Source organism: Apaloderma vittatum, unplaced genomic scaffold, assembly GCF_000703405.1.
Source record: "Apaloderma vittatum isolate BGI_N311 unplaced genomic scaffold, ASM70340v1 scaffold11967, whole genome shotgun sequence".
Taxonomy (NCBI): Eukaryota; Metazoa; Chordata; class Aves; order Trogoniformes; family Trogonidae; genus Apaloderma; species Apaloderma vittatum.
Window position 1 is genome coordinate 31,692 of NW_009726785.1, and position 23,771 is coordinate 55,462.

Here is a 23,771-nt window from a genome sequence, read left to right on the forward strand (position 1 = left end):
TCAAACTTAAGGTAAGTTTTCCATATCCATAATATCCCACCCTTTCATTCCATATGTATATGTGCCAGACCTCTGCTCCAGAAACTGGAAATCATACACAAGCTTGCCAGCAGCAAATATTAACAGATTCATATATTATTCCTTTTTGTATACGTCTGGTTTAGCCAGTACATCACTATCTATACCCTGAAGCTAGCTGCAGTAAAGAATCTGACAATCATATGCTAAGATAAAATGTGCCCTGCTGTATTTCTAAGTGCATTTTCTCTCTTATGTAATAAACAGTTTATAGTTAAGAACTATCTAAATGTTTGCACTATCTAATACAGTGATGAAAGGCAATTCTAAATCTTAAAGTCTGTCACACCCCAGTGAAAATAGCATAAAGGATTTTACTTTGGATTCATATACGGTTAAAGGGAAAAAGCTTATCCCACAAGGATTATGTATTTTACTTTGATTTACTATTTAGAAAAATAACAGTAGAACTTACAGAAATAATTTTAAAATGACCATTTGAGAAGCGTAGGCATTATAGTAACATGATTGGTATTATTGATATTGTAGTGTTGCTAACATGAGTAACGTTCCAGAAATAGATAAAAATAATGAAAAATAATAAAGCAGAAGGGCCTTCTTGAGCTAGCTTTGTTATCTTACACAAAATTTTCCTTTTATACAAAGGCAAAAAGTTAGAAGTACACATGCTACATTTCATTCTAATGCAAAGTGAGTTCCAAAATGGTCTAGTTTATCAGAACAATGTCTTTTTAGGTTACTGTAGTATATGCACCGCATAATCAAGCAGAACACTACATTGATCTAGAGAGCCTGATAGTGTTTGTAAATTACAAAGAGAATTTTGTGCTCAGTGCGTATCAGGAAGCTAGTTTTGCCTTCAGATGTCTCCCTTTGTTGTTCAAGAAATAGTATGTCACTCTTTCTTGAAGCTAGCAAGATGAACAGCAGATTTATACTGTGAGTTTTGTAAAAGCAGTGAAAAGTACATTTCTGCACAACTCTTTGTCATTAAGTTTGTTTTATTAGAGAAACCTAAAACTCCCGTATTTTAAAATAGTCATGAACAAAAAGCTGTTAGAACTTGATCAACTGGATTTATTTAAGAACGGAAATAATGTTTACTGATCTGCGGAACATATTGAATGAAGAGTAGGTACTTTCTGTCTGCGCGTTTGCTTTGTCTCTTGGGTTATTTTATGGGCCCTTTATCTTCTTGCAGCTTCATATTTGGATGTGTCTCTTGCAGGCTACAGTTTTCTCATGAACTCATACTTTTTATAAAAGCTTTGTATTTTGAGGTGTTCATAAAAAAAATACTGTGAATTTTAGGAGATAATAAGAGCTAGCTGGGTTGGGATTTTAATAGAATAGAAAATAGGTGTGGGGTTTTTTTAATGAAATGGTCATTTCAGACAGTACAAAATCTCAAATCTAATGATTTGGAATTTTTAAACTTTTGAAATGTATTTCCCTTCTCAATTCTTCCGTAACATTTCTTTTTACTTCTTTTTTTTTCCTGCTCTCATTTTAAATATTTCCAGATTTCTAACTCTTCCAGAGATCTAATGTAGAACATAGGTAACATATTCTTCCCATTTAAGAGCTGTGGGATTTTCATGTATTCCTTTGCCACAGACCACTATCAGAAAGTGGATACTGGCCTAGGAAACTGATAGTTTAATGTTGTGCAGTGCTTGTGTGTGAACTTTTTCATAACAGTTTAGATTAGAAAAAATAAACTTAGCAAAGAGAGAGACAGAAAAATATTTTATATTTTTTTAGATCGATTAAGAATTTTATTTTGGAATATGTTCATTTTTTTGATATTAAGAAATATACTTGTCTGTTTAGTTGTTTTAAGTTTGCCTGGTTGGAGTTTGGTGGCGGGAGGGCTACAGGGGTGGCTTCTGCAAGAAGCTGCTAGAAGTTTTCCCTAAGTCTGACAGAGCCAGTGCCAGCCGGCTCCAAAGAAGGACTTGTGGCTGGTCAAGGCTGATAGGATAGGAACGCCTCTGTGAAAGCATATTTAAGAAATGGGAAAAAAAGAGCTGCACCACACAACAACTGGCAGAGAGACAGAGGAGTGAGAATATGTGAAGACACCAAGGTCAGTGAAGGGACGGGTAGGATGTGCTCCAGGTGCCACAGCAGAGAGTCCCCTGGGTTGTGGTGTAGCCCACGGTGGGGCACGCTGTCCCCCTGCAGCCCATGGAGGTGATGGGGTGTAGATGTCTACCTGTAGCCCGTGGAGGATGCCATGCTGCAGCAGATGGATGCCCGAAGGGGGCTGTAGTCCCATGGGAAGCCCATGAGAGGGACCCCACAATGGCCCAGGGGGAGAGTGAAGAGTCCTCCCTTGGAGGAGGAAGAAGTGGTGGAAACGGCATCGGATGAACTGACCACAGCTCCCATTCCCTATTCCCCTGTGCCACCCGAGGGGAGGAGGTGGATAAATTGGGATTGATGTTAAGCCCAGGAAGAAGGGAGGGATGGGGAGAAGATACTAAGGTCTGTTTTTATTTCTCATTACTCTTTTCTGATTTTGTCTTTACTAAATTTACCTAATTTCCCCCAAAATGGGTCTGTTTTGCCAGGGAAGGTAGATGTGGGTGATCTCCCTGTCCTTAGCTCAAACCATGGGCCCTGCCTGTGTTTTCTTCCACTGTCTAGCAGAAAGCATGTGGGGAGGGGGGCTGACAGAGTGGCTTTGCAGGCACCTGGCCACTAGCCAGGGCCAAACCACTACATTAGTACAAAAGTATTCCCCATGAATCTGTTAGAAATTGGAAGCTATATAAAGAAGAGAAATTGCAGTTAAGTACAACTTTTGTTCGTAACATTAGGTTACACACGCTTGACTGAGAGTAAGTCTGATGAAGAATGAACTATTTCTAATAGAGAGCAATTGTTTCATGGCTCTTTCATTCAATTAAAATATACACTTCTGTGAGGATACAATTTTAAATGTGGTTAAGTAGTTGGGCATAAAACACGACAGACTTCCCTCGGTTTCTGAAGAACATTTCATAAGTCTAGTTAAGTTTAATTAAAAAAAAATTACATAGCATTTTTAGAAAACTCATAATAAGGCTATAAACCAAAGCTTTGTGTCCATGATTCTTAGTGAGAATATAAACTGCGCAATTACACTATCTCTTGACAGCAGGTACAGAATTAAACCAATTATGGGAAATGAGAAGTATTTTTAATAATAATTTTTTACAAGACAGCTTGCAGTGAGCAAATTTCTTTCAACTCTTAAGTATGAATCTCAAATTTAAAACATAATTGAATATATATAGGGCTTTCTTTAGAAATAAGTAAAAAAAAATCTTCCAATGCAAAATGTTTAAAAGAGAAAAAAGGTTCTTTTCATGATCTCCCTATTTCTTAAAATTTGTTTTCGACAGATGTTAGCGCTAAACAGTTAGCAGAGAGGGTGGTGAAATAGGTGGAGCATTGTCCAGCTGTGTTTTATTTAATGTATGACTGCAGAGATACTACACAGACTGAAATTGGATACATCCGTAGAACAGCTGCCTTCCTCAAATCAAGTTCTAAATTTCTCATGAGACAGAGAACTAGATTTGGATTTGGATATGACTACCTATATATTTCACACATTACTCGCAAAATACATACACAGTGTGCCTCTGTGTGTCTAAGTATGCCTGCAAACTTCCATTAGATTAGAATTTCATTAGAATTTCTGAATGTCTGTAATCTCTCTGAGTTCTAGTAATTTCAACAAGATACTCTTTGATAATTTAATGTATGTAATTTTCATTCAGATTAAACAATAAATAGGATTAAAAAGAATGTCTTTATGGTTGCTATTTTCTTTTTAACATGTATGTGTATCGCTTCCAGATTTGGCTTGTGCTCAAAGCAGTCACCTGTAATCATCTCAACTAAATATTGTATTTAATTTTTGGTGTAATGAATGCATTTTATTATGTTTGAGACCGAGTAACCAAACTAGCTCACATAGGAAGACTGAAATATTCTGAAAAAAAATCCAAATCATTGTATAATCATGGATGATTATTTTTAAGGATGCTAAGAGCCCCTGGTGAAAGTAGCTGCTATGATCAGCACATACCCTGCTAACAGCATATAAATGGCACTGTGTCCTAGCTCCCTAGCCTGTTCTTTTGTCCTCAGCAGTATGCAGGTCTGTGGTCTTGTTTGGACAGGAGATTGAGTCTGACATTGTGTAAACAAACTTCATCTTGTTGTGGTCACCAAAGTGTACTGCTGTGACCTTTATACAGAGTGTTTCCCCAGGGCTAACAAAAGCACAACGAGTACAGGTAATGTGCTCCTGGCCTTGTGCTGGGAGGACTGGCTTATGTTCAAGACCACCTTCATGAGCTTGAGTGATTTTTCAGAAGTTAGGGACACCTGTTTTACTCAGCAGAAAGCATTGCGTTGCCAGTCATTGGCTTGTCGCTTGCCACAAATGCGCAAATGCCTGGTTCATGTTGATATTTGATGTGTCAAAGTGTGGTGCCCAACCGGGTAGGAGTTGGCAAGGGGGTAAGAATGTTTTCTCTGCTCCAGACAGATCACTGTTGTTTCTTGGCTATTGCATTGAGGTGGGAGAGTAAGGCAGGGCTCCACTAATGTGTGCTGCTGCGTGTCTGTGTCTATAAAACAAACTTCACTTTTGATTGTTCTCCTTACAAAACATACAAGGTTGTCAGAAAAGGAATCCTTTGGTGACAAGTTGGTAAGAAGTTTTACAGTGACAGGCAAAAACAAGGCAATGTGCAAACTCAGTTACTGCTTGTCTTTTTTTTTTGGATCATTTTTACATGATAGCTTCTTCTATGTCCATCTGTCTTACAGAAGAGAGAATAGTGATTTTGTTGGTTCTGGCTTATTTTTTTTCTTTATGTGAGGAGAAACACAGAAGTGCTTGAAAAGTCAGTGATCTGTAATTGCTATTATTGGAAGAATATATATGTAAGTCATTGGTAAAATACAGCCATTACAGACAAAATGAGGCAACAGAATCAAGAACTATTATCATGGAAACAGAGGGAAACGATCTCAAAATATGACAATACTGGGCAACAGGTTGTAGATTGGGTTTATTACAGTGTATTTTACAGTATGTGACAGAAAGGAGATGACACATTGCGATGCATATAACATTTTTCTTATGATGAATGGTTAAAAGAGATCATATCTTCCAGGGAAATTGAGGGCATATGGTATTCAGGTAAGAAAATCAAGAACAGCTTTCATCACATTGAATTTAACGTTCCCAGCTAAACATTCACTTTGTATGTGGTGTCAGGATGAAATAATATGTTCAGCAGACGGAGAATGATATACCTTTTCTTGGAAGGTAGTTTAACGGCATGTAAATATTTGTAGTCGTGGTTGTGAATAAGATTTTAAAGTATGTTGTAGAGTGAGAAGTTCAGTGACCAAGGGGATTGAGTAATGGTGAATGGCTAGTGAAACTGAGAGGAACAGAGAATGGCTACCAGAGAGAATAGTGCAGAAGGGAGCCAACGTGTAGAAGTAGTACAGGAGACACCACACTGCATAAAACAGTGAAGACAGGGAATAGAATATAGGCACTTTTTTCCAAGGCTGATAAGAATGATGATGGGGTAGCGTTGTTGGATTTGTCAGGGATAAATCTGTTGAGACTCGGGAAGGAATATAAATGTTACTGCCCAGGAGTGAAGATGGAGAAGGCAATATTGGTTGAAAAGGACAAAATGTAAAATATAATAATGGAAAGAAAGAAACGTGGAGCTATTTGGTGAAAACTGGGATGCAAATGAGGTTTCTGAGATATGACTTTCACAAACAGCAAATCCTGTATCTCCCTGTGCTCTGAAGGTGCCACTGCTGATGGAAAAGAAGTACAAAGTTGCTAGACATGAGTGTGAAATACTGTGCTGAAATGACAGTGGAAAGCTAGGATGAGAAAATGGAAGGAATCTTTCGGTTGGATGGAGAAGAATTTTAGAGATGCTAGTGGTGAAAGAGAGTTGTAGTCAGGAGAGGTAATAGAGTATCATTGAAGTGTGGAAATAGGGAAAAAAGAGACAAGAGGGTTTTGAAGCAACATTAGCAGTAGAGAAGGCTAACTTCAGAACAAAAAATTCTCTAAGGCTGTTGTACTCCTTGGGGACAAACTGGTATGGAGGTACTACAGCCTCTTTGAGGGAGTCTTGGATACTGATTAGGACTTTTTTACATTATTATGTCTTTAATAATCAGGTTATTATTTATATGAAAGGAGACAGAAGGTATTAATTAATTTAAGGATGTTAGGGAATTCTGTCCTCTCATATTTAAACAGTATTCTGGCTTTAATATGTAATAAAGTAACAAAATCATTTTAGAAGCAATTCACGTTTTAAATACATTCGGGTATCTCACAGCAGAGCATCAAGCCACATTTTTCTAAAAGATATTGCAAGCTTTTTCATTCTACCTAATACTTAGTTACATGACTGCTACTCTGTAGGCTAGCTTGGAATCCTGATATGACAGAGTGTTGTGTAGTGCAATGTAGATGGATAAATACACAGTGTGTTTTAAAATGGAAACATTAGTTTTCAAGTCACTTCAATATTAGGTGTCAGAAATCAAATCCAAGTCTGCCAGAGTTTCACCTTGCAGAAGCAGTGAAATCTTTTAAGTTTAATTTATTTTACAAAGTATCTCTAGTTATAAAAGACAGTAAGGAGATTTTTCTGAGGGGGTTGAAGCTGGTGCTACCAGAAAACTTGGACTGCCAGAGTTATTTAAGACTGTATGTTGTTTCTAAGCTAAATTCTGGATGAATTCAAATGCACTGTTCAGTTGTAATTTGTTGTATTTGAACAAAAACACATTTTGTCAAAAGAGCTTTCAGCAAGTGTATATTTTATGCATGGAAACAGTGGTTAACACTGTAATGTTTTACTTGTAAAGCCACTAAATTTGTTATATTTAACTTTGAGTTTAGAGATTCTGAGTCTAAGTGAGGTTTTGTTTTTTTCTTTTCATTGTTGAACAGTTCATTCGTTTAGTATAAAAGACTTGCAGAAATAGTGTTTGAATTTTTTTTTCCACTTTGCCATTCTTGTGTTTTCAAATGTGTAGAGTTTTTTATTTGTTTGTTTATATAGATAGTAAATTATGTAAGACTAATGTGAGGAAAAAAAGCAACATCAAAAATTAATCATGAAATAGGAATATTGCTTTAAAAAGAAAATACAGTTTACTCGAGTGTCCCCACCCCACTCCGCCCCAAGCTTCTTACTTTGACATTTTACTCATATATAACTCTAGGGCATAATCCTGGATTGCTGAACTCATTACATAAAATTCTTAGTTAAAGGTAACTGAAATTGAGAGCATTTCTCTTGCAGATTAATAGCATATCTTTGCTTATTAAAAAAATGCATCACTCCCACCATCCTCAAAAGCCTGGCTGACCCATAACAGAAGAAGAGAAGTTTTTGTTTAACTTCTCAAAACCAGCTTCTGTCAACAACTTACTTTGCTGAATGATGACATATGGGTTTTCTAGAGGTTTTTAAAATTTCAAATACATATAGTCCTTGAAAATCAATATTAAGTATATTGAGCTAGTAATTTCAGTCACCTTATATAACATTATTCATAAACCACTGAGTCTTTAAGTCAATGCTCATTTTATCACTGAAATGCTTCATGTGGCAAAATACCACTTTCTTTTTTAACTGAGACATTCTTCCTTCTTTGCCTTTCCACTCAAATAAAACCAAATCCACATTTTTAATAAGTATGTATTATTTTAATTAATAAGCAGAGAAAATGTCGTAACAGTTTACTGTATGGTTTTATTGGAAAAATCAAATAATGAAGAAGAGATAATAGCTCACTATATAAGTCCAGTGAAAGTGACCATTCATTTCTTAGAGAAATACACCTATCTAGTTAGAATATGCATGTTTTAGCTATTTTTGAATAAGTAACTAAATTTGTTGTACAGACACGTTTCATAACTCACAGCAAACTGCACCTAATTTTTGACTCAAGTGTTTCTGAAATACTAGCTTTATGAGACCAGAAATATTAGCTTTAGAAACCAGTAATATTAGCTTTATGAGAATTCCTGTATATATTCAGCTATATTTCCTTATTCATAATGTACCTATGTAAAATCACTAAAATGAGTCTTAAGCTTTGAAAGCATCAGAGGCTGAAAGAATATGACAAATTATATTAAATTATACTGAGAATAATGTTGTGATAGTTGCTTTTTAAAGACATCTTTGTATTTATATGCTTTATACTATTTTATATACTTTATATACTTTTTATGTTTATTGTTTTACTTGTTTATTGTCATTAGGCAAAAGGCTGCTTTTGCTTGATATGAAATATCCAGTATTGGCATGGGTGAGTTTGTAGCAATCTATGGACTTTCAGTGGGGTTCTAGTGTATCTTGGCTTATTTTAATGAATTTTTTACAGAGTAATATTGATCAGATTTGATTTTTTCTGGAAGGCAGTGAAACTCTTCAAGAGCTGGGCAAGTCAAAGAGCGATCAAGTTGCTTTTGAAGGAGGCAGAAGGAGTGCACTTTTTTATTTACAGAAGCCGTATTTATGATTGTAAAAAGGAAGAAGATAGTAAATTTGCTAGGATAGCATGGCAGGAGCTAGATAAGTTATGAAAAGATGCGAAGGAACATTTCTTGTGTGTTTTTCTCATGCAGTGCAAAAAATCTCCAAAGGAAGCCAACGGAATAATTTCCAAAAGCTATTTTTATTAGTAATATTTATCGGTTTTGTGGCCAAGGTAGATTATTTTCTCAAATGTGAAGTTTGACAGTGCAGCCAAACATTCAGCTGGAGTTTCATTTTCAAACCATTAGGCAAATATTTAGCAATGCTGTTAAGAAGCCATCTTTCTAAAAATTGTTTCCTAAAATCTTTCTTGATGAATTAACTTAAACACGAAGAAATTGTTTCTGTAGTCAGCAGTATTCTTAGAAGCTGAATGTGAAGGAGCATGAGCAACTAGAAGGGACTTTCTCATCACTTTACAGTGATTTGGAGACATCTCTGAGGCAAGCCAGCCTGCTTGTTTTCTTGTGTTATCTACAACCACATGTAGCCAAATGTATTTGCTGCCTCGCCTCGTTGTTTTATGTGTGAATGTTACAAGTTTCTTTTTCAATAGAAGTCAACTTTTTGTATAAATTGCAATTAAAGAAATGCTAAATATTTTTTTCACTTTGGCTGGCTACACTGCTTTATGAGATTGATGTTTTCCGTAACAGCCCAACGCTTTCTGACTAAGCCTTCCATACTTGTGTTTTTATTTTTGTTCATAGTTCCATGATATAATACCTGATCGATTCCAAGGGATTGAAGATTTTTCCACCCAGAAAAAGGGCTTAGTTGCAACAGATGAGAATATAACAGACACATAGGACAGTTAAATACAATTGCCAATCAGATGTCCTGTTTACTGAAAGTGAATTACGTTACTGTATTCATAATGGCTTAATTAGTATCGAGAGAAAAGATGGAGTATTTCAAGTCTGTTAATGATACATGTAGATATCACTGAGTTAGAAAAACACCGAGAAGAGCAAATCATGTAACAGTGCGATCAGATAAACAGTAAAACCTCAAATTTCACAAGTTAATCTTGTTTTGCATCTATATGGTCATTACTGAAACACCATCCATTTTGACACCACTGGAAGTGGTATTGAAGAGCTGTCACATAAATTGAAAGCCCAGAGATCATGTTTACTGAGACTTAGGGAAAGCATCTGATACAGTCTTGCAACTGCCTACTCAGGGAAAAAATGAGAAATTCCAGAATTCAGCTGGCATATGTAGACCTGGTAATTTGTAACCCAGAAAATACAGTTACAGGTTTTTTCCTCGATTATAATTGAGATAAAAGCTTCCTTCAGTAGTGATGACCAAATAGGGGAGGAGGAAGTGGCCATTTGGAGAGTATAACTCCTGCCCTGGGAACCTGTCTGTCTTGTCAGCTGTGATCCCAGCTCTGAGATTGCTGACTGTCTCTGATAGGATCGCTTTCTAGAAAGACACAAACAGCTTTGCTCAGCTGTGACTAAAAAAAATGGTTTCTGATTTGTTGGTTTGTTTGTTTATTTGCTTCTTGCATCTTTATCGCTCATGCCTATGTCAACTTGAGACTGGGCTATGATAATGTTACCTTGGAAGGCTTTTATGTTTTTTAAAAAATTACCATTTTTGCCGTTGCCTATTTACAGCATTAGCTAATTTATTTTTCCAAAAGTATCTTAGCTGGGTAGCATTACCCATTTAAATCTCAAACACCCATACATGGCTTGGCACTTGCCTGTCTGGCATCTCTGTCCAGCTTGTCCTGCCCTTCTGCCTCATGTCTGAAACCAGCATAAATCCTGATTTCCAGCTCTCTCAAGGACAACTGTTGGAAACAGTCCTTGCTGTGAAAGAGGGGGGAACAGCTGGTAAGCAAGCATGGGAGGAATCTCTAGAGATGAGCTTCTCTGCTAAGAATATGTTTTCCATGTTCTGGAGCAAAGTGGAGTAGATTGCACATTGCTAGTGGCAGATTCTGTATTGGACTGGCTGGCTGACTGTGTTCTCATTAATAAATGACTAAGATTTTTTTACACATCTGTAATACATGGAAAGGTTACTATAGTAATCTTTCTAGATCTCACTTTCCCCAAGGTCCTCCTTAATTTACTGCGTCTGCTTAAAAAAAAATCTTGAAGTTATGAATGAGAAAGAAGAAGAATGTCTTGGCTGGGACATTTGTTGTTTCATTAGAAGAAAGAAAAGGAGGGGGGAAACATTATAATCTTGGGAAATTGTTGGCTTACTGTGAAGTATTGTATCCTAGAAACAATGCGGAAAGTTCAAAATTTTCATTAGTTAAGCATATTGTTGTTCTTATTATGGATGTGGCTTGAATTTCTGAGATGAACAAACCGACTAGATTTATCTTCTACTTTTCCTAGAGCAGGCTTGTTTCAGAATTCTGGGAAAGTAGAGCGGTTGTGTGATAAAAAGCTCTAACCATGTGGCTCTGTTGTAGGTAATTAATTTCTGATAAACACTTCATGTGGCCACTGTCATCTTTACTTCCCATATTGGCCCTCTTCAGTCCACCTAGATTTCTATACGAAAGATACGCATTACAGATGCTCTAGTCATGTGCTTTCCCTCCGCCTCTCCTCTTCCCAATCCTTTCTCTACTTCCTTTTATCTTCTGGCTCTCAACCTCTCTGAGAACTGCAGTGATACTGGAAACTTGTTGTCCTAGGGTTTTTTGATACATGCAAGTGTATCCTGTCTCACACGTGCTGCCTGTTTTCTGCCTGTCATTTCATGTTGCACACAATATCAGTCAGCTGTAACTGCTTAGCAAAAATAAATGTGCTAATACAAAGCTAGAAAGAAAATGCTTACATTGCTTGAGTTGTTTACTAGAAAGCTTTCAAGCAATTTGCAGACTCTGTTACTGCAGAATTTGCTGAAATAACTAAACCTTTAAAAATTTTGAGAACTAATTAACTTTTTAAATTGCATATGGCACGTGACTAGTATTCTGTAATAGCAGGCACCTCTGCGGCAAAAGGAGAGGGAGATGCACTTGGCTCAAATTATCTTTAATCTTAATCTAGTGTTTCAATGCTCTCTCCTTCACTTCCTGAATCAAACTTTTGGATTGTGTACATTAGTTCTGTTGTTTCACATCTTTCCAGTGAGAAACATTCTGATAACAATTTTTGTTCCTAATGATTTGTTAGCAAGATTAGACATCTGTTAAAAATATTAAGAGGCCAGAGGCCAAATACATTGTTTTCTTTTGAAGCTGCAGTGAACATTTGCCAGTATATGTAAAAACCTCTTGTTCAACCTTCTATCATTTTTAGAGCAACCTTCAATCATTTTAGAATATTTGATTTAGGATTACAATTCAGGGTTATATTCCTTTGGACAGTAATATATGGGGGCAAGATTGCAGAGCTCAAAGTTAGGAAAACAATCTAAGCAAATTTCTTTTTCAACACAAACAGACTTGCTGATGCAAGTCTTGTTTTACATGAAATCCTAATTCATCAAAGCTGGATAGTGTTGGGCTAATTTTTTTCTGTTGTTTTCGTTTTGTGATTAAGGGGCAAATTATGTCCAAGTCTTGGATATCTCTATGTTGATATTTTTCCTTTTTCCATGTAATACTTGAAAAGGGGTAAGAACTGGTTGAAGTATAGATACTTCATTGAGAAGACTTAATAGTGGGTCACATATTTAAGGTTAGCTCTTTAATTCCTGAATGACACATTTTAGGTTTAATTAATGGATTATTGAATTAATTTTAAGTAAAATCAGTATCTTTGACCATAGGAAGATAACAAAACACCTGAAATACTATGTGATTATCTATCTAATCTATCTATCTGTCTACGTGTATGAAAGTATTTGGGCTTTTTGCTATTGAAACATAAAAGAAAATTGAGCATGGCACTAACAACGCTAAGGTTGTGGATTCAATTCCCGTTCGGTCCCCATGTGTTGCCTGATCTAGTCAAGAGGTGGCGTCCCTGGCAGTGGGGAGGCTGGATTAAAATGATCTCTAAGGTCCCTTCCAGCCTAGGCCATTCTATGGTTCTATGAAAAGACATTGTTTGGACAATACTTGTTGTTATTTTAATTTGTATACAAAACAAAAGGAAGGAATTTTAGATTGATTGAGAATGAAATAGAAATGTCAGTGTTACATCACCCAGGAGGTATACAAGTGTTGAATATACAAATGTTGTGGAGCCAAAAAAGGTTTTTCCAATTTGTTTGAAATAGTTAAATGCCATACTGTAATCTTTCTGTCATTTTTTAGGTGTGATGATTATTAACCGTTTATGATGGGGTTTTTGCAAGTGTCCATGGTATTTCTTAGACAGAAAATACATCATTTGAATTGCTTTTCAGTGCTTAATAAATATTGTAGAAAAAATATTTTCTGATAGCCAAGTCACAGTTTATTCTTTATATGTTACCACATACTTGGAAAATTTAATGTAACTGGAGGCATAAAATATGTTTCGTAGTATTTATAAACATCCCCTCCAAAAACATACAGTTGTAAACTGCAATCTGTTCACAGAGTTTCTCCAGAATGTGCACAATTGACTGCAAGTGACAGTGATTTTAAAACAAGTAGTATGGCTAAATTGGGCTATTATGTTCTATATCCAAATACTGTAAGAAGCATTTACTTGTTGTTTGAAGTCCTCCTTTGTTGAAGAATCATTTATGGAGGAAGTGCCTTATGAGACTCCTCTCAAAACTTGGCGAAAATTGCATGGCAAAGTAAGGTTGGAATCATTATTAATGTCATCACACAAAAATTCTCAAGGTTTTGGAACAAATTTAGAACATACATTTGTAACATTAAACAACATTAGTTACTTTACTAGCTTTGGTCTTTTGCATAGAAAAGAACCCCTCAGTAAGGTACATAGTAAAAAATTAGAAGGTACAGTAACTGTGGGATCCTGTGTGAGCTTAATTCAGTCCATATGTTTTCAATTTGTGGTCACATCCTCCTTTTTATTCTGTAGAACTCTGTCAGTTTTAATGTATGGATTGGGTTGTAGTCACTAGGCATCTGCTCAGTATTTTGTCCTCTTACAGACCAGGGTGTGATTCTAGATCTGGCTTACAGTGTGCCGTTCAAACCCTCCTCTGAAAATATGTGGTTCTAGGCATATTTTTCTGTTTTGCTTATCACTATGGTAAATAAGGGACTTTAAGGTCACTAGTTTGCCTTCTTCCACTCTGAAAAAAGGCATGTTTTAATTCTCATTTTGCAGGTGGGAAGCTGAGATACATTTGCACAGGCAAACTTTAATTCTTAAGTGCTTTATTTTACAACTACACGAATTAGATTTGTGTTAGAAAAAGAGTGCAAATGAGAAGTGTCATTTACACGGTGCCAAAAAAGAGTCAATCTGCATCAAATTCCTTCATCTCTTTTTGTCCTTTCCCTTTTCTTCCATTTTTCTATCGCATCTATGAAAGGTGTCTCGGTATCTTAGCTGAGAGCTTTGTTTTTCCTTGGGAAGTAGGAAAGCTTAATTTTACAAAAGTGCTAAAAATGAATTGAAGGTTCCTCCCTTTTTAACTGATTTTTTAGGTATTTTACTAAATAGTGACATAATAAATAAGGAGTCAGATCTATACAAGAAGAAAACTTTAACTTGAAAGTAACTTCTACCTTTCTCTACATTTATCAGCAAAATAGAAATATTAAAAAATACGTAATTCCCAAACTTGAATTTTGTGGCAGCTAAATGGAACATAAACCTCACAATATCTGAGCCTTGTTCTATTATATAAGCCATGAATTTTGGCAGAGATTGTTTGACAAAACTGTTTTCCCAATCCTATTTTAAGTCCCTTCCGAAGTAGGTATGTTGCATTTTTGATATTTTTTATAACTGTGTGTTTGCTTAGGGGAATATTGAGAAATGTCTTAAAAATATATTTTTATCTTAACCAGGCCTAACTACCTTTATTCAGTGCTAGTGGGAGTTGCCAGCAGTGTTGATGCATTGTAAATGTGGACTGTATAGTTAAACCTATGAAAAAGTCAAATTTTGCATTTAAGCTCTGAAACATATATGACTTTTAAAAAAAATACTTGGCTTTGGTACCTGCTAAAAATGTAGGATTTCCTGCATTAAATTTAGGAATAGCACCAGAGCACAGAAAATAATACCAAGAAATGTTTGTCCCAACTTGAAACATGTAAATTTTCTAATGTTTTCTTTGTCACACAGGTACACACAAAGTTCCACTGCAGGCAAGCCCATGCTCCAGGCACCGATACTTCATGCCTGACCTTTTCCTATGATGGCACTGTACTTGTTAGCCGAGGAGGTAGGTGACTGAAAAAAACATTTGATGTGTTGAATGTAAGACAATTTTAACTTTACTAAGTGAAATGGTTGGGTAAACAAACCGTTTTAATTGTATCATCATTAAATGTAATTGTCATGGAGCTAAGATAATGAAATCAGGTATTAGTGATTTAAACTTGAAGTGTTTTGCAGTTTACATCTTTTATTTTGATACAGCATGCAATACTGTCTTTCTGAAAGCACACTTTACAGCAGTTAAGTAATATTTTAAGAGTACTTTGCCGTTTATAATACGCAGTTCACAATCTGTCTTCTTGTCTAGCATTAGTAATACACCAAGAGGAAATTATTACCTTAACCAAAAATAAAAAAAGACCAGTTTTCTTACTTAGTTCTTTCCAGGAAGGTTGCTGCCTCTTAATAACAGTATCTCTGTTCTGAAGTTAAAGCAGCTTTCTTATGCAGTGTCCTTTTCTTTTCTGATTGGAATTTTGATCAAGTTTATATTAGTAACGTCAAGACGTGATGGCTGGAAGTGAGAGGCCAAGATGTACTTGAATGGCAAAAAAAAAATTGAAATGTTTACAGGGCAGGAAGAAAAAGCTTATTTTTTAAATATCAGGTAGAACTTCTGTAAAAAAGTGTTAGATAACAGAAAAAGTCTTGAAAAGCAAAGACGTATTTGAAGACTCATTCATCTCAGTGTTAGATGTCTTGTATAGGATGGTGTCTGCCTAAGACAGCTTTTTATACAGAGATTTGTCTACCCAGTATTTTGCAGGCAGGTGCAAGCATACAATCTGAGCTGTCTGAATGGAAACCAGCTGTAACCAGGAGCTGTGTATATGCATTAGCATGGCCCCAAGGCCAAATAAACAGGCCTAGGGAGAGGCAGTATATGTTAATGTCAGCTAACATTGTGCCTAACATGTGTACAGGACATCTGTTAAGTTTAGTACTTAAGAGAGAATGATATTACATATACAAAATACCAGGAGAGAGGTATTCATAGAGAGGTATTCATACTCCTGTTCCTGGTGAGTGAAGTGGCACTGGTGGCTTGTACAGTGATAGGCAGTTGCTATTGGATGCTACCTCTCTAGCTTCTTAGTATGTCTTGCCACATTTCTAAGATTCCAAATATTATGTTCCCCAGAGCACATCTTTCAGAATAAGATGATGGTGGTCTTGTCCTTGGACAGCTCTGGGTTTACAAGAGCACACTAATAGTACTTGGATTGTTTCGTAATTGATGTTCAGGCTCCTGGATCCAGTGTTCTGCCACTACAGCCATCATGAATGAGTCCTAAGTGGTTGAGCTTTCAACCTTGCTGGTCCTTAGTGAACCACATGCTTTGTGAGAAACTTTTCCTGCTTGGAAATAGGTGAACCACCTGTCTTTCTGTGTGCTATGTGCAATAAATGCTGCCCCTGTCTGCCAGTAGTGTTGCCCTTGAAAAATTCACACAGACATACTTCATAAGATTTAAAGAGAAATCTCAGTGTGCCTTTAAATGTTAACAGCAAATAAGCTTACTACTTACATGAGGAATATTCACTAGTGCTGTCTTGAAACATTCACTTACTAAGTTCTCTTATGTATCATATTTATGAATGCAGAACACACATGAGTTTTGCTTTTTTAATTGTACAGTGCACTTTTGGTTGCCTGCTCTTCTTCATCTGTCTCCAGATTTTGTCTCATGTTAAACAGACTTTCACTTACTTAATATTGTGCCTACCACACTCTGCTCTAAGCTACATAAAATGTTGATTGGTTTTTTGTACAGAAATTTGGCTGCTCAGTGTGGATAGTATATTCAAAAAAAAGCCCAGTGTCTATTATATTCAAAAAAAAGCCCAGTGTGCACTGTGCTAGAGAACAAGGCGGGTTCATACCTTATTTTGGCTTGTTTGGTTAGTGCTTTATTGTGAGTATTGCTTTGGATCTGTACCAACAAAAGCAGATGTGGATCCAGCATGCATAGATTAACACACCTGCCAAGTGCCAAGGATCAAAGAGAGAATAGTTGTTTGGGGCATGGGGACTTCCACTGAAAGCCTGATTGACTCTTCTGCATCTGATGTAGATTCTGTGTTGGATATGAGAGAGATGAGGCAGAGCTCAGCTGCAGGCACAGGGGAGAATGAAAAGCTAAGGAGCTGCTTATGAGAGTTCCCAGTCTTACTCTTGGTGGGTATTAGGTTGTAACTTGACAGAAACTTAAGAAAGTGATATTTTTGTACACTTGTAACCATGAAAGTGGTTTGGTGGGGGTTTTTTTTTTGTTTGTTTGTTTTTTAATCTAAATGCAGTGAAGGAGTATTTGGGGAATGTTTTCTTTTTTTAGCAGTGAAATGGTAAGCATTAGAACTGAACTTGGGGTCCTATTATAAAATTCTAAAAAACTTCTTTTTGACTCCTGGTATGTATTTTCTGTGTGACAGTGTACAGACTCACTGCTATCTTAATTGGTAAATGTTATAGGAAAATATGTTCACCATAGGTAAACCAAGAAAAAAATATTCACATCTAAGCCTATCAGATAGCTTATGCAGATTCATGCTTTCTTTTTGAGCTCAAAGTTTTTTTTTTTCCCAGTTGATGTTTTGGCTGTGATTTGGCTTTTTTTTCATAGTTTTAGCTGTATTTCTTTTTTCACAGTGTTCTTGAGGAAAAATAAAACATTTAATTTTGAAATTGGTTTAAAAGGCAGAAACACCTTGACTAGAGTTTCCTGTGTACTCAAGGATTACACAGCACCATGTATAGTGACTTTCTGTTTTCTGTAGACTACTAATACAATTCTCTTTATGGAGAATACTGACGTCAGAATTTTAAAAATCAAATGGTTTTATGTAAAGTAATAGAATCATAGAATCATAGAACAATTCAGGTTGGAAAAGACCCTTGGGATCATCAAGTCCAACCTTTGACCCTACACTACAAGTTCACCCCTAAACCATATCACCCAACACCACATCTAAACGACACTTGAACACATCCAGGGATGGCGACTCAACCACCTCCCTAGGCAGTCTGTTCCAGTGTCTGACCAAATGTGCCAATGGTAATGAGCAATGGATTTACCCAGAGGTCCTAGAAGAAGAGTCTTTAGTGAGCCAGGATAGGCATTTTGCAAACAGCTCTTAGTCAAAATAAGGCCAATGCACTGATAATCCAAAGATACTCCAGATTTCTGATACTCCAAATTTCTGATACTCCAAAAATTTCTGATACTCCAAATTTCTGCTTGTTAATAGAGAAGGTCTTGTGGAGGATGTAATTGTTGGAGGCTGTCTTGGACAAAGTTATTTCTGAGGAGCTGAGTGCTGATGTTAAATTCAAACAATGCCAATAGTCCTGTTCATAACACTTGGAGCTGAAATGTCCTCAAAGTCTTCCAGTTTCTTTCACTTCCATATGTTTGGAGAGAATGAATGTACTGAAATATTTGGCCAAGCTGGTATGGATGCAGGTGGTGGTGAGAGTTATTCCAAGTGTAAGTGCAGAAACCCCAACTTGTAGCTTCTCTCCCAAGGCCTTTGGCTCTGGGTGAGCATGGCCCTGACCTGTGGTGCCTCTGGAGGTCATTCTTTAGCTGTTGCAGCTTCTCTTGCAGAACCAGTGCAGAATGCAGAAGCATATAACTTGTTCTGTAAGGTGCTACTCCTCACATGTATTGTGTAAACCTTCACAGAAAGGCTTGGAGTTTATAAATACATTCTGGTGGTCCCTGACGGTAAGCCTTGTTATACTGTGCATTTCCCATGCTGTATTTTCTTTAAATTCTCCTTTCCTGTGTTTCTTTGTTTACCTCAATGATCTTTGTGAACTTCTGTCCTTGAGCTTTGCTTTCAAACACAGGACTCCCTGTTTAAAATAGGAACTTCTTCAAGGAAATCGTTCACTTTAGGCATTTTTAAGTTGCTTGCAGCACTTTTGCTTCTTTTGGGCCAATTTAAATCCATGTACTTATTTTCCTGGTTGGTATCTTCTGAAAAGGAAAAAAACACAAACAGATAAAATCTTTGGAGTATCAGTGCATTAGCCTTATTTTGACTAAGAGCTGTTTGCAAAATGCCTATCCTGGCTCACTAAAGACTCTTCTTCTAGGACCTCTGGGTAAATCCATTGCTCATTACCATTGGCACGGTGGTATCTGACCTGATCGTATCAGACTACAGTCTGTTTATTGGTATCCTTTTTATTAAAATAGCAAAGAATAGGAATGCTACTAAAAATTCTGTAAAAGCTTTACATAATCCTGCCAGGCTTTGGAGATGTCTGCCATGAAGAAAAACACTGAATGATCTGAGTGCTTCATACTGAACTGCACTTCTCTTTACAAGGTTTTGTTTTAATGGTAACTGGTTTTATCCATGTATGAAGAAATTAAAAAGTAAGTCAGTACTGTTACAGCTCTCCTAAAGAAGCCCCTTAAACATCAAGGAATGTTGCTACTGGAAAAAATCCTCAGTGGTGTGGAAATCTAATTGATCTGTTTGCTTAGTGACAGTGATTCAAGTCTGAATGCAGATTAGATTAAGTAATGGATATTGCATTTGAAATACAAAAAATTTTAATTACAAAAATTGAATTTGGGCAAATTTTTAATGATGATCGGGGTTTCATGGCACTGGCCAAGTCAATCTCCTTGCGTCTTTCCAAATAATCATCCATTTCTGCACAGTTAAAGACAGTGTTGATTTCAAATCAGCCATGACTTTTTGAGTCCTTCTAGTGTTTTCTAAGTTTTTAGACTAGCAGATTACGTTCTCTTGCTCACAGAAGATCTGTAGCTAAGTGTCTGACTGCATCTCTGTTGCTAACGCCTGGCAGGACCACAGCTTGAAGATCGTGTCAAGGCCCGTTCCACTGGGAACAGAACAGCCTTGCCTGCTAGCCTTAGATCTGTCCCTGTCCAGGAGATAGGCAGAGTGGTCAAATGACATCCTTTGCATACATTTATAGAGTGCTGGTCCTTTAGATATTATATTTAGATATTTAGATGTAATATCAAAACTTTTGAAGATAGTGAGTTTTTTTGTTGGGGGTGAGACTGTAAAGGGAGGGTTCATATTACAATCTACTGAAAAACAATACGAAAATAGATATTCCCAAAACAAGGACTCAGCATTCTTTAGCTTACCAATGAACAGAAATATACTCTGTCCTAGACATCATTTATTTAAGTTGTCTACCTCTTAAAAATATTTTGTAGTAAGGAGTTATCCTAGTCTTTAATATAAACATACATGATGTACGAGGCCACACATTACTGCTTTCTCTGTAAAGGGTACTGCTGGTCTTGATTTTTTTGTTACAGCATGTTTGGGTTTTGGGGTTTTTTTTAACTTTTATTTTAACATTTTATTTCCAAGGCTTCTTTTAAGCTTGATCTCAAAGGCTGTGAACCCACAAAATATGCTTAGACAACAAAATTACTGCCCTGCCATGTTTGTGCTTTAGAAGCAGGCAAGTCTGTGGGTTACCAATTGCTTACCTGCTCTTCCCTCTATGCCAGGAAGATTTTTGGGGTTTTTTTGCATAACATGAATTGTTTGAAAGTCATTCTTTTCACTCTTGAAAGCATTGAGGCACTGTTGTCAAATGCAAGATGTCTAGGCGCCTGGGTGAGAGGCTTCAGAGCTCAAACTCTGTAGCTCATCTCATGCTGGGAATATGTTTCCCAGAGGGATGATCAGCCGAGATGTAGATCACTTTGAGAATTACTAACTAATCTCTTTTTTTTCCCTCGTATTCTCACTTTGTTAGTATGTCATAACTTTTTGAAAAGAAATAAACATGCTGACTTTTACTGGCCTACAGTCACACCATGTTTATCAAACACAGATGAGAATTGCTATAAATGTCTTGCTGTAACTTCGATTTTGGCTTTTATGGCCAAAGGTGGTGTAAAGGGGTGTGAAAAGGTTTCATTATAACAAGTGTAGGCTCACTTGCTTCCCATCAGCCTTTTTCCAAGGATTTTTGACTGATTCCAGGGCCTGTTCTTTCTACTGAGATTGCAATTTGTTTCTGTTTGCTTGCTAAAGAAGGGAGAAGACTTCACATGCCTTCTCTTCTTCCTGATCGTTTTTTGGGGGCAGGTGGCAAAAGGCCACATAAAGCTCATTTAGTTTTTCATCTAGACCATGCATAATGACATTTTAATTTCTTTTGCTGTCACAGAAGTTACATTTACTCCTAGTACCAAAGCACTAACACTCACAAACACAGAATAAATTTAGTGTTTGGAGAATCTGATTTCACTGTGGGTAATGGGTCTTGGTAAGTGAGATTGCCACAATGGAGTTGAGCCACTGAGCAGAAGTTTCTGATCTACCGGAGTGCAGCAGGTAGAACTTTTTATCCCTTGCATTTCATAGTAATTTAGGGATAAAAACCTTCCAAACCATCATTTTGAATGCTTCTACTGTATCATTCCATTCTTTTTGTGTCCGAGTGAGATGCTATTTTCTAAATTTGTTCAAATTCTTAATTGAAATTCTTTATGTCTAACCTTTATTCCGTTTGTTTCATAGGAGATGATACTTTAAAGATATGGGATATCAGACAATTTAAAAAGCCTCTTAATTCAGCAGAAAGACTGCCCAGCTTCTTTCCAATGTAAGTGCTCTTAATTTATTCCAGCTACTAGAAATAGCAGTAGTTAACATTGAACAGAATGGAGTCTGCTAGTCTTCTCCTTAGTTCTCACTATGTCCAGAACTGTGTAGAAAGGACAGCACAGGGAGGACTGTGCAGTGGCATTTCTTGACTATTTTAGGATGATTCTTGACTATTTTAGGACTTTACATTGCTTTAAACAATCTTGTGTTCTTTGCGATAATTCATAGCTTTGCTTGTTTTATGTTATTTTTCAGTCTCATATGTCTTAAGTCTAATTAGATTAGCCACTTTTCTGGAGGAGGCCAGTGTATTACCTTATGTTTGTGTAATGAGATACATAAGTAATCTTCATTCCTATTTGGTCTATGATTAATAGAAAAAGAGCTGGATTGAAAAGTAGACATAACATGAAGGTGCATGGTATGAATTCAATGTCAGAAGTGCAGATGGCTCTTGGTGTTGTATTTAATGTTTTTGCTGGTATTACCTGCGTTTCTCTTGCTATAGAACCTCCAAGTCCAACTCTAATGGCAATTTGTACTTCTGAAATAAGATCTTAGAAAGGCAGGTAAAGGATTTTGTGATTGTTTGTTGGGTTTTTAACTTAATGATGATAATCAGATTTGAAAGTACCTTTTTTGGTTTTTTGTTTCTAATGTTCGAAAGTTTGCCAGACTTTTGAGTCTAGGCAGATTTTATTGGGAGAAGGATTTTTACTGGATCTCCCAGTTTTACATGTTCTGTGCACAGCTGTAAAGGTATATGTAAACTTTGTCTGATAGATGTCAGCTGACAAAGGTTTTTTTTTTTCCAAGCTTTGTCTTGAAAGAATTAACAAGTAGAAACAATTATTTTTAAGGAGTGCAATTTGTGTATAAATTCTCCGTATGTTAATTAATTATTTGCTCAGTATGATGATTTATTTTTATCAACAGGACAGACTGCTGTTTCAGCCCAGATGATAAAATACTCGTTACAGGCACCTCTGTTAAGAAAGGTGGTGGCAGTGGGAAGCTTATTTTCTTCTATCGGCAGACATTTCAGAAGTTTTATGAGATAGAAGTTACAGATGCAGTATGTATTTTAGTTTTCTTTTGTCTACTATTCAAAATGTGAATGAAATCATATTCATATGCTTTTTCCACTTCATACAGGTAATGACCTACTAACACCATTGTAATTTTTCTACTCTGTATTTAAGAGATAGGGTGGCCTGAATAGGTGCTATTCTCTATTTAGAAAAAACCCCACAAAATAAAATCTTGAGACAAGGTGTTTAGGCACTAGGAGGTCCCTGCTTTGGTGTACATACTGCAATTCTCAAGGATTTCTGTGAACCCTTCTAGATCTGTAAAGTGAGGCATGGATCCTAAAGTTCTTATATCTTTATGCTCTTTACTTCACCAGTTACCATGACGAGATGCCATACAGTGACAAAGCTCCTACTTATCTGTGAAACTAAACCTGTAGTTACTAGAAAATGTATTTCAATGGACTCAAGCTTGTGTAAATGCAACAATTTTGTGGCAAAGGAAGGCATTGTTAGAAATCCCTCCGTCATGCTCTCCCTCTATTCTCACCAGTAATATAAAAACCTATAATTGTGAATCTGTAATATGGAAGAGTCTTGTGTATGGCTTGAGCTGCCTGCCTGTTCCTTTATGCAGAAGGAAAAAGATTACATCATGGTTGAAAAAAGGTCCTTTTACTCTTGTGATGTACACAAATAAGCTTATACATTATAACAAACAGGAGTGGGAGAAATCCTATCTTAGGATTTCTTAGGGAGAAATCATATCTTAGGTATGGCAATGTCTGTGTGTGCTTAAGTCCCATTAGGTGTTGTGTTCTGTCAGATAGCAATTTTGTTTCACGATATAATTTTCTCATTCTGCATTTTTCTAGCCTAGCACAGCAGTCTCTCCAAGCAACAGGGGACCAAAACCAGTTGTGCTGGAGATCATTTATACAGAATTTACATTTGTATTTACTTTTCAAATCCCATTTTTTCTTCTAATTCATCCTAAAGCAAAACATGCTTATGGATGCGTTTGTTATATCCCTCATTTCTATGGCAGCAGTCATGCAAATTAAAAATGCAGAATTCATCTCAAAGCAGAAAGCATGTGTTTTCTGGAGGGGATTAAAAAATTGCTGTTTTTATTTTAAATGTGTGTTCTAAATACTGTTCTTACAGGACATTTTAAG

The 23,771-nt window shown here is 36.4% G+C and overlaps 1 protein-coding gene across 1 annotated transcript in view; it reads left to right on the forward strand.

Annotated features, from left to right (window-relative positions):
- Window positions 1-23,771, forward strand: part of WDR70 (WD repeat domain 70) — a gene marked incomplete at its 5' end in the record, with an annotated part of 78,241 nt that overhangs the window by 25,438 nt on the left and 29,032 nt on the right. The window contains 3 exons of the mRNA XM_009873424.1: window positions 14,846-14,945; window positions 21,476-21,560; window positions 22,499-22,637. Of these exons, the coding sequence (XP_009871726.1) occupies window positions 14,846-14,945; window positions 21,476-21,560; window positions 22,499-22,637 (324 nt within the window). The remainder of the gene's footprint in view (window positions 1-14,845; window positions 14,946-21,475; window positions 21,561-22,498; window positions 22,638-23,771) is intronic.